Source organism: Zalophus californianus, chromosome 8, assembly GCF_009762305.2.
Source record: "Zalophus californianus isolate mZalCal1 chromosome 8, mZalCal1.pri.v2, whole genome shotgun sequence".
Taxonomy (NCBI): domain Eukaryota; kingdom Metazoa; phylum Chordata; class Mammalia; order Carnivora; family Otariidae; genus Zalophus; species Zalophus californianus.
The window spans coordinates 21,114,232-21,129,998 of NC_045602.1; the positions used below are offsets into that span (position 1 = coordinate 21,114,232).

At 38.5% G+C, this 15,767-nt stretch overlaps 1 protein-coding gene across 4 annotated transcripts in view; it reads right to left on the bottom strand.

Moving 5' to 3' along the window:
* Positions 1–15,767, bottom strand: part of ASXL2 (ASXL transcriptional regulator 2) — a 136,565-nt gene that overhangs the window by 53,986 nt on the left and 66,812 nt on the right. For all 4 annotated transcript variants that reach the window (XM_027621934.2, XM_027621936.2, XM_027621935.2 and 1 more), the window contains one exon: positions 285–393. In XM_027621934.2, coding sequence (XP_027477735.1) covers positions 285–393 — 109 coding nt within the window. The remainder of the gene's footprint in view (positions 1–284; positions 394–15,767) is intronic.

A 15,767-nucleotide genomic window follows, 5' to 3' on the forward strand; every position in this document is an offset into this window, starting at 1 on the left:
CAAATGTTCTGAGGTCCTTTAAAAAGTTACTGGAAGTCATTTTCAGTTCATCCTTTCAAGACAGCATTATCATAAAGAATACAAAATAAAGTTAGTTCTCTGGTCTACATACAGATGGCCACAGATTAGTATAAAAATGTACAGGATACAGAATTGAACATATTACCTCTTCCTGAAAATAAGTTCTTCAAGAACAGAGTTCTGTCTCTATGATACAAATATCATTTAGATGTCATCACTTCATGTTTTTACCTTATAAATGCTGCCCTAACAAAAATATTTACCTTCAAAGTATATACTCCCATTCTACCTGGAACCTTATAGAAGATGCCCTCTTCACCTCGGGAGTTTGTATGCAGCATTGCATTCAGGCATGCAAGAGGAGAAGTCCCACTGCAAAAAAAAAAAAAGAACAAGAGGAGCACAATGATTAGTTTTTGTGTCTGAGTATCCTACGTAACACTGACTTAAGATAAAATTAACTGAGCAACATCCTTTGACATAAACACATTTTATAAACTATAAAAAGTCTATCAATCTACGGAGAGGCTTCCATGGAGAAAACAGATGTAAAATTCATCCTCATATAGCTAAAGGAAAGATAATTCTTTCATTTTCTTAATCCTGATCCAATATTTAACATGTAAGAAAACATGGACCTCACAGACCTCACAGAAGTCTTACAAATATATTTTGTAAATATTGTATTTCACTTACAATTTTGTCAATTATACCTCACTAAAGCTGAGATTTAAAACAAACAAACAAAAACATTCTCGACTTCATTTAACACAAGCTTTACAGGCCCAGAAGTAAAACAGAGGGAGGAAAGAACATACCTACAGATTCAAATAAAAATACTAGTCTCCTTAAAATATATATATATTATATATATATAACATATATATGTGTTATATATATATATAAATCTTGCACACTGCTGCAACAGACTGAATCTAAGGTGTGAAATGAATACATTTCTATCATCTCTTGTATTTATTTTTTTATATTTTTATTGATTTAACTGACATATATAATACATTAGTTTCAAGTATACAACATGTATACTTTGCCATGTATATATACATATATATATATATAAACACACACACACACACACGTATAATGCAATGGTCTCTTGTACTTAGACCTATCACGGTATCACTTAAAGAGGTATAAAGTAGGTTTTGGAATATTTATCGTCTATGTCGCACCTTGGTTAAATGTTTACTAATTTCAATACACATTTACTGTATTTCTAGAGTTTTAGGCATAAAACTGTAAAAAATTTATTATTTTCCTTTCTGTTATCACATTTCATTTTCCTATCTTTTTGTACCTAACATAACAAATAGCAATATAATGGAAGATGTGTGGCATCCTTAATTAAAAAAAAATCTCTCCTAATACCTGAGGGATAAGGCAGCTTATTTGCATATTCCCAGCTGTTCTCCCTCTCAGTTCTCTGCTGGTACCACTCAATAACCCAAATAAGCCTACTAGAAGAGGCTGCTAGGGATCTTGGATATACTTAAAAATAGGAGTTCTCTGTGGGGGATAGGAGGACCATGGGTCCATTCTCTTCTGGTACTTGTGCAAGTGTTGAGGGTCAAAAACTGTAAAGAAGAAGGAGAGCAACGAAGAAAATTAAAAAAAAATTGTTTTTCTTTTTTTTTTTTGTTAAAGTATTGAGAGCCTCCAGGCTGCTGCTCATATTTTTATATAATTTGGAATTTCCATCTTAAAAATACACATAACGCAATTCTAGTCAGAGTCCCAAAGTTTATATCAAATAAATATATAAGAAATTTCTGGGGAAAAAATGATGGGAGCCTTCTTAAGAAGATATTAAAATGTACTCTAAGCGACTAGTATTGAGGCAATATGTTTCTAGGACAGGGTAAAGAGGCAAATGAACACCCTGGCCTGTTGTAGAACAAAACAGAACACAGAAACAGATCATAATAAGTGTAAAAGCTGCAAGCTCTGTACCTTTCTACAATTCTGTACCTTTCTGTATTATCTGTGTAGTAGGAAGGAGACAAGGTCATGATCTGGTCACCTGTGGTTTGACTACCTGGCATCTACCTGAACCCTCTTCTGGAGACAGTATCTAAAATTTCCCATAAAACATTATCCCTTTCCCACCCTCATAAAGGTGGCTGAGACAGAATTAATCACAGGTGTAAATCCAAACTGTTAACCCCTATTTCCTGGTTGAAAATGCCAATCAGCATTTCTGTGTGCACCCCATTCTTCCCCACTCCCACAGCGACAGATTCAGGAATGGACAAAGGATTCAATCTGGGGCAACAATCTAAGGAGCTATTTACTTGGGCATTTAAGAAGAGAAACTTGTTCTGCTGAGAAGCTTCAGAAAGAAACTCTTTCTCTTCCCCTGAGCAGTAAGAGGAAGTAATGCCTAAAACTTTCAATCATGTGACCATGAGGAAAATATCTGGGACTGGGGTAAACAACACACAGGACAGACAAAAGAAGCGTTAGGTAAGGATTATAGGGAAAAATACAACACCCAAAAAGGCACTGAACTGGAGGGAGGGAGGGGAGTAAAGAAAACAGCAATAATTTTAGCAATATTACTTTTGCCACTGTATCAAGCAATGCCTTGAGTCATCCCTACCTTTGGAATCACTGAGGTTTTTAAGTCATAAGCAACCCAAAAGAGTAGCAAATAAAATAGTTTATGTTAAGTAGTGCTGGAACAGCATGTTATACATCTGGGGAAAATAATTCTCACAGTATACCCAAAACACATTCCAACTGGATTAAAGACCAAAAAGTAAAAAGTAGAAGGTATTAAAAGGAAAATAGGGGGCGCCTGGGTGGCTCAGTTGGTTAAGTGTCTGCCTTCCGATCTGGTCGCGATCTCAAAGTGGTGGGATCAAGCTGCCTTGGGCTACCTGCTCAGCAGGGAGTCTGTTTCTCCCCCTCTCTCTCCCTCCCTGTTTCTGCTCTCTCTCTCAAATAAATAAAATCTTAAAAAAAAAAAATAGTATACAACCTTCCAGATGGATAAAACTATCTAAATAAGAGAGAAAACCTAAGAACCACAAAAGAGAAACAAATTAACTAAATAAAAACAAAAAGCTCTAGGGGCGCCTGAGTGGCTCAGTCGTTACGTGTCTGCCTCCGGCTCAGGCCATGATCCCAGGGTCCTGGGATCGAGCCCTGCATCAGGCTCCCTGCTCAGTGGGAAGACTGCTTCTCCCTCTCCCTCTCCCACTCCCCCTGCTTGTGTTCCCTCTCTCGCTGTGTCTCTCCCTGTCAAATAAATAAAATATTTAAAAATAAATAAATAAATAAAAAGCTCTACGTAGGGAAAAAAAAAACAAGATCAACCAAACTATAGAAAGTATACGAAGCTGAAATAAGTAACTGCAAAAAAAATAGCAGACAAAACAATGAAGAGTCCAGAGAGCTGCTTTTAGGAAAACACAAACAACCAATTTAAGAAAATGGATAAAGGATAGAATAAATGATCGCAAAACATGCAACATAAATGGTCACTGGAACACATGGAGAAGCCCAAACTTATTAGTGATCAAAGGAGAAAAAAAAAATCAAGATACCATTGATCAGACTGGAAGACATCAAATGAATCCAAGTCTTAGTTAATGGTACTGTTAATCAATTGCCTGATTTTGATATTGTACTATAGTTATATGATGTTACCACTGGAGGAAGCTGAGTGACATAAGCATGAGACTATTTTTCCATTTTCCTGTGAGTCTATAATTACTTTAAAATAAAAAACACGGGCACCTGGGTGGCCCAGTCAGTTAAGCATCCGACTTGAGCTTAGGTCATGATCTTGGGGTCCTGGGATGGAGCCCCACATCAAACTCCCTGTTCAGCAGAAAGTCTTCTTGTCCCCCTCCTCCCCTCCCTGACCATGTGTGCTCTCTCTCAAATAAATCTTTTTTTTAAAGATTTTATTTACGTATGTATTTGAGAGAGTGAGAATGAGAAAGAGAGAGAGCACATGAAAGGGGGGAGGGTAAGAGGAAGAAGCAGGCTCACTGCTCAGGAGCAGTGAGCCAACGCGGGACTCGATCCCGGGACTCCAGGATCATGACCTGAGCCGAAGGCAGTCGCCCAACCAACTGAGCCACCCAGGCGCCCTCTCAAATAAATAATCTTTAAAAATAAATAAGTAAATAAAAAACAAAAAAGCAAATGAATTGATAAAATCCATTGTTAGTACAGTTATGGGCAAATGAGTACTCCTCATAGACTGTTGGCAGAACCAGAAACTGCTACCTTCCCCACCCCATCTCAATTTTGCCTTAGGGAAGAAACATGGAAGTATCCACTGAAATGAAAAATATTAGGGCCCAGTGATCCAACAATCCCATTTCTATCTATCCTACAAAAATAAGGCCACAAAGACTTACGGCCATATATGGAAGGATCATATCCAGCATTGTTAAAAATGTCAAAGCACTGAAAATGACTTCAAAGTCCAATATGGGAATGGTTGACCATATGTTAGTAAAGTAACCAACAGGACATGCACGAATCAATAACAACTACATTAACAAGTGCTAAATTCTAAGAAGCATTCTGTTTAGCCCTCACAACAATCCTTTGAGGCAGGCAAAATTGTTATGCCATTTTTATAAATGAACTAACATATATAAGGTTGTTAAGATTAGTAAATAGTGAACCCAAGATTCCAGTAAGAAGAAACAAAACAGAAGCATAACATGAAAAAGACTGCTTAGAAAGAAAATAAGACCAAGTGAAAAGACATGTTATCTGTAGTTCAATAATCCATCTGGTAAAAGTTTGCCCCATCGAATGGTATTCGATCCCAGTATTAAGTAGCCACTCTGTTTAGGCCAATAAACTAGGGTCTGTGGGTAGGTCCAAGGAGGAAATCTTTCTTAGCTCAGAAAAGGGAAGACAGATGAAGGAACAAAGCCATAGCACACCATAATCAGTGCTAAAAATAGAGACACAGGTCCACAATCCCTGAACCACAACAGTTACGACCAAATGTTTTAGGCATAAAAATCTTTTGAATTTTAGAAAAGTAACATGATATGCCATCTATTATGTAACACCATCAGGAGGACTAGGGACAGCATCCCATAACCAAATACACTGAAACATAAATATTTACACTAAATGGGATAAACTAATAATATATATAGTTTTATGTCAGTTTAAGAGAAGTGCTATTGTCAAACGAGTTTGGTATCAAATGTATGAAAAAAACTTCTTTCAAGCATTTTGGATTTTAGAATTATGGAATAGAAACTGCAATTCTGTATATTTAAAGTACTTCAGGGGTGGCCTGGCTGGCTCAGTCAGTAGAGTCTGCGACTCTTGATCTCCAGGTTGTGAGTTCGAGTCCCATCTTGAATGCAGGGATACTTTAAAAAAAGAAAATCTTTGGGGCACCTGGGTGGCTCAGTCGTTAAGCGTCTGCCTTCGGCTCAGGTCATGATCCCAGGGTCCTGGGATTGAGCCCCGCATCGGACTCCCTGCTCAGCGGGAAGCCTGCTTCTCCCTCTCCCACTCCCCCTGCTTGTGTTCCCTCTCTCACTGTGTCTCTCTCTGTCAAATAAATAAATAAAATATTTTTTAGAAAAAAGAAAGAAAGAAAGAAAATCTTTGAGTTGCCTGGGTGGCTCACTCGGTTAAGTGTCTGCCTTTGGCTCAGATCATGGTCCCAGGGTCCTGGGACCAAGTCCCACACTGGGCTCCTTGCTCAGCAGGGAGCCTGCTTCTCCCTCTCCTTCTGCCTCTCCCCCTGCTTGTGTTCTCTGTCTCTCTATGTCTCTGTGTAAAATAAATAAATAAGTAAAATCTTTAAAATAAAAGAAGAAAATCTTTAAAAATAATAAAGTACTTTAACTCAGAGAAAGAAACAAATAATGTGATCTAGGATCTAGTACCTAGAACCCCAAAAAACAAAAACAAACCAAAACCAAAACAAAACAACCCAACCCAAACCAAAAAAACTCCTTAAAGTAAAACCCAAGAAATTAAAGTAAATGGTACACACATCTGGTGAAAAGATGTGGTAAAAATCATTCAAACACCATCATAATACTTTCCTTGCAAATCTGGGTATAATTTTCCTTTAAAGGAAGTAAGTTTGGAATAACCCACGAGATATGCAAACACTATACTGTTGTTTTTTGGGGTTTTTTTAATATATTTTTTTGAAGATTTTTATTTATTTATTTGACAGAGAGAGAGACAACGAGAGAGGGAACACAAGCAGGGGGAGTGGGAGAGAGAGAAGCAGGCTTCCCACTGAGCAGAGAGCCGGATGTGGGGCTCGATCCCAGGATCCTGGGATCATGACCTGAGCCGAAATCAAGAGTCAGATGCTCAACCAACTGAGCCACGCAGACACCACCAGAACACTACACCATTTAAAACAAAATTTTAGATTTGGTTTCAGGAAAATGTAAAAAGTCAGAATCCTGGCAGAGTTTATTTTTATGAATAATGAAGCAATGGCAAGAAGTATAATAGGGTACATTTCCCAAGATGGCAGGAATAGATCTTCAAGGAAAATAACTCCAGAATTACATAATGAAATAAAAATAACTGAGTAACTCCAAGAAATAAGTACCGTCTGAATGGTCAATAACACCCTGGTACTGAGGAGATCAATGCCATGGCAAAGTCAAATACAGTACAGTATGAGGGAAGTCCTGACACCCAAAGCAGCTAAAGCTACAATACCTCAAAAGATTACAGAATTATCATGAGACAATGCAGCTTCTAATTTTTCTTACCCATGCTCAAGACAGCAGAGTTGGGGAAGAAGGTTAGGAAAGGAAAAAGTGCAGTGCTGTAATTTTATGCTGAATCCACCTCATGTAAGGAAATACAGGTAAGATGTTTCATACACAAAGCCCAAGAACAGAAGTAACTTTAGTTATACTGCCAATGACCTTATTTAGTTCCCTTTACAGGAAAAGTGGTTACTTAGCAGTGACGAGGAGGGCTGACAGACCTGAGGTTTGTAATTACACTGCTCAGATGAAGCATTAAATATAGTAACTAAGGAAAGGAGATATCACCTTGTAGCAAAAAGAGCCAGATTTAGATATTCACGAACCCATCCCAATTCAGATCTGACAGTGGCAATGGGCAAGTCACTTTAAATACCCTTAATCTTCATTTTCTCCTCTGTAAAATGGATGTAATACCACCTACTTTGTAATTTGACTGCACAGATTACAGATAATATATATATAAAGTGTAGTCAGAGAAGAGATTCAGTAACCGTGGTCATTACCCTAACAACTTGCTCCTCCAGTCCAGTCTCATAGTGTTCCAGTGTTCCCTGTCTCAAGTGATAGTCAATCACCTCCACTCCCATCAATTCTTCACTCCAAAGTCAGGGGAAACTTTTTTTTTTTTTTAAGATTTTATTTATTTGACAGACAGAGAGAGCACAAGTAGGCAAAGAGGCAGGTAGAGGGACAGGGAGAAGCAGGCTCCCTGCTGAGCAGGGAGCCCAATGCAGGACTTGATCCCAGAACCCTGGGATCATGACCTCAGGCGAAGGCAGACATTTAACCGACTGAGCCACCCAGGCGCCCCCAGAGGAAACTTTTAAAAACAAATATGATCATGCCACCTTGCCAAACTTAAAATTCATCCATGACATCATAATGCTCTTAGAATCAAATTTTTACTGTGACCTGACCATGATCATTTTCCCACACCCTCTGCTCCCGCCTACTCTAGCACAACCCGAATCTAATAGGGAGAAAACATCAGACATATCCAATTTGAGGGACAGACTACTAAAGAGCTGGCCATCTTTAAAAATGCCAAGGTCATGAAAGACAAAGATTAAAGAACGGCACCGCATTAAAGGAGGCTATAAAGACACATGGAAACTAAATGCAAAGGCAATGTGTGAGCCTGAATTAGGATATCAGGGGAAGAATTACCAAATCTGAATAAAATCTGCTGATTATATAGTAGTAATATTATATCAGTGTTAGTATTCTGATTTTGAGAGGTACATTGCGGTTATGTAAAAGAATGTACTTTCCCTTTGAAAACACACTGTGAAGTGTTTAAAGGTGAATGGGGCATCAAGTCTACAATTTATTCTGACATTTAAGAAATACAAATTAGATAGAATGATAGAGAAAGTATAAAATGTTGACATTTAGGGAATTCAGGTAGAAGTTATATAAAAATTCTTTGTACCACTTTTGCAACTTTCTTAGTCTGAAATTATATGTCAAACAAATAAATAAAAAGCTAAAAGCATGCACCGTATGAGAAAAGTTATCCAAAAAAAACATGGACCAATGAAAAAGTATGAATTACTGAAAAATGCTACAATATGGATTAACCTCAAAACCCACATATCATTCCATTTATACGAAATATCCAGAAATGGTCAATCTACAGACAAAAAGTAGACTAGGGACTGGCAGTGGGGACCTGTATTAACTGTATACATGTGTTAGGGATCTTACTGGGAAATGGAAATATTCTAAAACTGGATTATGGTGATGGCTGCACAATCCAGTAAACTTACTAAAAATCACTGAATTCTACACTTAAAATGGGTGAAGTTTATAGTATGTATACCATACCTCAATAAAGTTGCTTCTGCTTTTTAAAGTTTTTTTTTTAAGATTTTATTTATTTATTTGAGAGAGAGAGAGAGAGTACATGAGAGGGGGGAGGGTCAGAGGGAGAAGCAGACACCCTGCTGAGCAGGGAGCCCGATGCGGGACTCAATCCTGGAACTCCAGGATCATGACCTGAGCTGAAGGCAGTCGCTTAACCAACTGAGCCACCCAGGCGCCCTGCTTTTTAAGGTTTTATTTATTCTAGAGAAAGAGAGAAAACATGAGAGGGAGTAGCGGCAGAGGGAGAGGGAGAGAGAAAATCTCAAGCAGACTCCACGCTGAGCACGGAGCCTGACGCAGGGCTTGATCTCATGACCCTGAGGATCAAGACCTGAGTCGAAATCAAGAGTTGGTGGTTCAATCAACGGAGCCACCCAGGTGCACCAATAAAGTTGCTTTTCAAAAAAAAAAAACAAAAAACGTGGAAAAGAAGTTAATCTGGTTTCTCATTCACTGAACATTTACAGAGGAGCTATCATGTAAGCAAAAGGTAGTAAGTGTTGGTGATATAAGAGGAAGCAGGGGCGCCTGGGTGGCTCAGTCGTTAAGCATCTGTTCCGCTCAGGTCATGTTCCCAGGGTCCTGGGATCGAGCCCCGCATCGGGCTCCCTGCTCCGTGGGAAGCCTGCTTCTCCCTCTCCCACTCCCCCTGCTTGTGTTCCCTCTCTCTGGCTGTCTTTCTCTCTGTCAAATAAATAAAATCTTTAAAGAAAAAAAAGAGGAAGCAGAGGTTTCCGTAAGTACACATTCTTACATTTAATGCAAAAATAACAGGAGGTGCCTGGGTGGCTCAGTCGGTTAAGCGTCTCCCTTTTTTTTTTTTTAAAGATTTTATTCATGGGCGCCTGGGTAGCTCAGTTGGTTAAGCAACTGCCTTCGGCTCAGGTCATGATCCTGGAGTCCCCGGATTGAGTCCCGCATCGGGCTCCCTGCTCGGCAGGGAATCTGCTTCTCCCTCTGACTCTCTTCCCTCTCGTGCTCTCTCTCATTCTCTCTCTCTCTCAAATAAATAAATAAAAATATTAAAAAAAAAAAGATTTTATTCATTTGAGACACAGATACAGAAAGAAGAGAGAGCATGAGCAGGGGGAGCGGCGGAGGGAGAGGGAGAAGCAGACTCCCCGCCAAGCAGGGAGCCCGATGCGGGGCTCGATTCCAGGACCCCAGGATCATGACCCGAAGGCAGACGCCCAACCATCTGAACCACCCAGGCGCCCCAAGCGTCTAACTCTTGATTTGGGCTCAGGTCATGATCTCTGGATCAAACACTGAGCCCCCAGTCAGGCTCCATGCCCAGATTCTCTCGCCCCCCGTCTCTATGCCCCTCCTCCTGCTGCCGTGCCCTCACACACTCTCTCTGTAAAAAAAAATGAATTAATAATAAAAATAATGGAACTGGCACTGAGCAGAGCCAGATGATATGTCTTTATTTCCTAGCGCATGCACACACACTGTACAATCACTTAATTTATGATTAACTGATATTTCCTTCCTACCAGAGAGATGAGGCAAGTTGGTGCTAGTTTTAAATGTGCAGTAACAAGGGCGCCTGGGTGGCTCAGTTGGTTAAGCAACTGCCTTCGGCTCAGGTCATGATCCTGGAGTCCTGGGATTGAGTCCCACATCGGGCTCCCTGCTCAGCAGGGAGTCTGCTTCTCCCTCTGACCCTCTTCCCTCTCATGCTCTCTCTCATTCTCTCTCTCTCAAATAAATAAATAAAATCTTTAAAAATAAATAAATGTGCAGTAACAAAAAAATTTAACCATATTTGTAATTTTGCTATCAAGAACTGAACACAATCAGAAATAACTATATACATAACTATAAAAATAAAATTGACCATCTCAACCACTTTTAACTTCTAAGTGAACACTTTACTTACACTTAAGTATCTTCACACTGTTTATACAACCAAGCTCTAGAACCCTTATCTTGCAAAACTCAAACTCTATGCCCATTAAACATCTCTCTATTTCTCCCCTACATCCAACCCGTGGCAACCACTCTTCTACTTTTTGCCGCTATAAATAGGACTCATATAAGTGGGATCACAGTATTTCCCTTCTTGGGTCTGGTTTATTTTACTTAGTACAGTGTCTTTGAAGTTCATCCATACTGCAGCATGTTAGAATTTCCTTCCTTTTTAAGGCTGAATAATAGTTCACTGATATACATGCCACATTTTCTTTATCCATTCATCCATTAGTGGCTATCTGTGTTGTTTCTCTTTTGCCTATTGTGATTATTGCTGCAAGGAATATTGGTGTAAAAAGATCTATTCAAGTACCTACTCTCAATTCCTTTGTATATATACCCAAAAGCATACTTGCTGGATCAAATAAAATCCTGTAACTCCTACTCATTCTTTACCTTACTTTCAGTTTATGCAACGCCTACAGGTAAGAATCAGACGAATCCACAGGTCAACAAGGAGCTTCCCAGGTCATCTAGCCCATTTACTACAGATGCTTAGAGCTCCTCCTAAAACATCATCAGTAGGTCATCATCCAGTCTTTCACACAAGCATATAAGGTGGTGGAGGCTAACTATGGCCTCAAGCATTTCCAATAATTCATAAATTCTTCCTTAAGCTAAGCCAAGTGTGTGTCTTCCCGTAAATCCATTTTTAGTCTTGATTTTTGCTGGGAATCAGTGGCTATCACGGTGAAAAAAATCTATGACTTTCTGTACTTTGAATTTTCCAAAATGACCTTGTAATAAGTTATCTTTGTGAGTGGGGGAAAAAAATTAACACTTTGATTATTCTCTAAGACAGCCCTTCAAGTACGTTAAGACTCTTCATAAAATCCTAAACTCTACTCCTTTTCATATTTTTGGTTCTCTCCTCATGGGCATCCTCTCCAAGAGATTTAATAAAATTTAAAAAAAAGAAGAAGAAAAAGAAATTTAATAAATTTAATAAACTTTACAGTCCATCCTTAAAATTAACCACTGAGCGTGGCTCAGTTGGTTAAGCATCTAACTTTGGCTCAGGTCATGATCCCAGGGTCCTGGGATCCAGTCCCACATCAGGCTCCCTGCTCAGCAGGGAGCCTGCTTCTCCCTCTGCCTGCCACTCCCCCTGCTTATGCTCTCTTTCTGACAAATAAATAAATAAAATCTTTAAAAAAATAAAAAATAGGGACACCTGGGTGGCTCAGTCGGTTAAGCACCTGCCTTCGGCTCAGGTCATGATCTCAGGGTCCTGGGATTGAGTCCCAAATCCAGCTCCTTGCTCAGCGGGGAGCCTGCTTCTCCTTCTGCCTGCCACTCTCCCTGCTTGTGCTCACACTCTCTCACACAAATAAATAAAAATCTTTAAAAAATAAAAATAAATTAAAAAAATAAAGGTAGAAAAGCTTTCTAAAAAATAAAAAATAAATTAAAATTAAAAATAAAATTCACCAATGTCCTCCAGTATTTATTATGTCCATTTCAAGCCATTGATAAAAAAAGCTTTAAAGAGACTTCACCAGTCTATTTATTCTTACTGATATTTCCCCTTGCAATAAATTACCCAGCCTAATCTCTAATCCCAATCTCTTGTTCATTTTTCTGTATTCCCTCCTACAGAACAAGCTTGTCAAAACTAGGACTCAATTAATCAGCTTCCCTATCTCTGACTAAACTATTACACATTCTATATTTATCCTTCAAAGTTCAATCCCTTGAATTTCAATAGGATTAAATAACAGGCTCAGACTTCCAAAGTTACAAGAAATGTAGAGTCATCTAGTTCCCCAATGGATGCTTGAATGCCCTATTTCAGGTCAATTTTAAATATACAAAGATAATAAACATGTAAGAATCTTTTGCTTACGTGATATGCTTATACATATATCTATACAAACTCAGAAACATATGTAATCATTATCCACATACAAACTAAAAATTCAGCACCACATAACTTTAAAACTAAGAACTGATTTTTATGGCATGCCTACCCACACAGAACAAAACCAAACTCAACAGCACCATTATGTTGAAAAATAGGGAGTTAAGAAATTACTAAATTAATAAATAATCTTGGTATGTTTTTAATTCACTGGCAATTGTTGTATTCTTAAAAACCCTTTCACTAAAGTCTTTTGTTTGCTCTCTCTTGGTCATGTTAACCAGCAATTCTTCCAACAAGAAATTCATTTGGGTAACAACTAATCTACTTTTAAAAAGGAAGTAACTTAAATATAATGTAAGTTTTTAAATTTAAAAAATAGCATCTGACCCATCCATACGTTAACGAATTAGTTTCTTCAGACTATTTTCCTCCCCAAACATACCATGCAACAAAAGGGAAAGAATCACTGGAAAGGGAAAGGGTGTGCCGGGAAATTTTTAAACAGGCATTTCTGGAGAAGCCCAGTGGGGACCCCAAAATGACAGGTGTGGATTAGCAGAGTAGTGAAAGGGCACAAAACAAGTAAGAGTAATCTAGGACTAGCCTGGAGAGGGAGGTCACAGAAATAAACACAGACTCTGAAAAATTTGTCTGTACTCTCTCTCTATCCTCTCATCTTTATCTTCCCATTATTGCCTTTTCCCCCACTACCGTTTTTCCAAAAGCATGCTTTGTCCAGTACCTATAAGATGTGAGCAAAACCATTTCATCAAAGGGGTAAAAAAAAAAAAAAACAGAAAAAATATGGTCCAGGGACTCCTGGGTGGCTCAGTTGGTTAAGTGTCTGCCTTCGGCTCAGGGCATGATCCCGGGGTCCTGGGATGGAGCCCCATGTGGGGCTCTCTGCTCAACGGGGAGCCTGCTTCTCCCTCTCCCTTTGCCTGCCGCTCTGCCTATTTGTGATCTCTGTCAAATAAATAAAATCTTGAAAAAAAGAAAAAGAAAAAATATGGTCCAATGGTTGTTTTATTTGACTGATTCTGTTTTATTTTAAAGTAAATACATGAACAAGGTTCAATTATATTTAAATTAGAAAATTACAAACTCTCGATAGAGAAGGACTTCAGAGAACACCATAACTTTTCACCTAATGAGAAATATAAAAGAGTTCTTTAAGAGCCTTACTCAGTCTCCTCATCCCACTCAAAAGTGAGGCAACAGAAGTAGGACTTATATTTTACAGTCAGACAGATGTAGATTTAAGTTTTACCACTAACTCGTTAAGTAATTTCTCATTGCTTCAATGTCTTTAAGAAATAAAGACTTCAGAGGGTTTAAGATTAAATAGATCATATGCATAAAGTACGTGACTCCTATCTTAGCCAATAGCCATTTCCACTACTGATTAACTAAAGCATCCTGCTTTTCAATCTTATGAGAAACACATAATAAAAAGAAAATATAGACTTTGAGAGAAACACAATCCTTCTAGGAAAGGTCACTCTGTAACTACTGCATATAAAACAGTATCATCAACTGCCTTTATTTCAGCTGATCAGGATGCTAACATAACTTGGCTAGGCCAAGTTCCTGAAACAGCACATGTCTCTGAACTAAAGAGGTATAGAGGGTTGCATATGAGGACACACTATTCAGGGTAAAAGAAGTACCAGTGAAGAAAACAAACTAAAAATAGAATACTTGTCAATGTAAGCTACATAGTTCTAAAAGAAATAAGCTGGAGAGAGAACAAACTTCAACAGATTTCATTAAGTACTTCAAAAAATAATTTGTTGGGGTGCCTGGGAGGCTCAGTTGGTTGAGCGACCAACTCTTGATCTTGGCTCAGGTTGTGATCTCGATATGAGTTCGAGCCCCACCTTGCACTCCACGCTTAGCACGGAGTTGGCTTGTCCCTCTCCCTCTGCCCCTCCCCCCTGCTCTTTCGTGCTCTCTCTCTCTCTCAAATAAATAAAATCTTTATAAAAAGATTTAAAAAAAGGGATACTGGAGCATCAGGAAAGAAGAAGACTAGAAATAAGGGTACATACAAGAGACTACCCTTCTCATGAATTTCTAACTAATACTTGATGATTGAAACAAAAATTATAACATTAAGTGATAAGACCCTAAATGGAATGGCTTCCACACTTCACTTAAAATGGTAAAATGTTCATACCATCAGACTGATAAATCACATATGTACACTGTAATACCCAGAGCAAACACTGAGAAAATTATGCACAGATACAAAGAAACACACTATAAATAAACCAATATGGAATCCTAAAAAAATAACATGAGAAGGCAAGAAAAGAAAAATAGAACAAGAGGGGCACCTGGGTGGCTCAGTTGGTTAAGCCTCTGCCTTTGGCTCAGGTCATGATCTCAGTGTCCCGGGATGGAGCCCTGCATTGGGCTCCCTGCTCAGCGGGGAGTCTGCTTCTCTCTCTGCCTCTCCCTCTGTATGCTCTCTCTGTCTCTAGTTCTCGTTCTCTCTCAAATAAATAAATAAAATCTTTTTCAAAAAGAAGGAGAGTAGAACAAGAAACAGAGGAAACAAACAGAAAACAAATAATAAAATGGCAGGCATAAACTGTATCAATAATCACCTTAAACATGAATGATGTAAATATGCAAATTAAAAGGCAAAGATTTAGCAGAGTTGACTTAAAAACCCCACAATCCAACTATATGCTATTTACAAGAAACATTCCAAATTCAGAGAAACTGGATCTCGCATAATGCTTGTGGGAATGTAAAATGATACAATCACTCTGGAAAACAATGTGAAAATCTCTTTAAAACTAACATGCACTTACCACACAACCCAACAACTGCACTTCTGGGCATTTATGCCAGAGAAAGGAAAACTTATGTTCACACAAAAACATGTACACAAATTTTCATAGAAGCTTTATTTGTAATAGTCAAAAACTGGAAAAAAAAGAACCTGGAACAGTTCAGATGTCCTTCAATGGGTGAATGATTAAATAAGCTCTGGTATAGCCATGTCACTGAATACTACTCAGCAATAAAAAGGAATGAAATATTGACACATACAACTTGGATGAATCTACAGGGAACTACACTGAAAAAAAAATCCCAAATAATTACATATTTTATACGATTCCATTAATAAAAATTCTTGAAATGACAAAATTGCAGAAATATAGAACACATTAGTGGTTGTTGGGGTTAAGGGGAATGGATGGAGGTGGCACTAGGGAGGTGTGGCTGTGAAACTGGCAACACAAGGGATCCTTTTGTTGATGAACCTG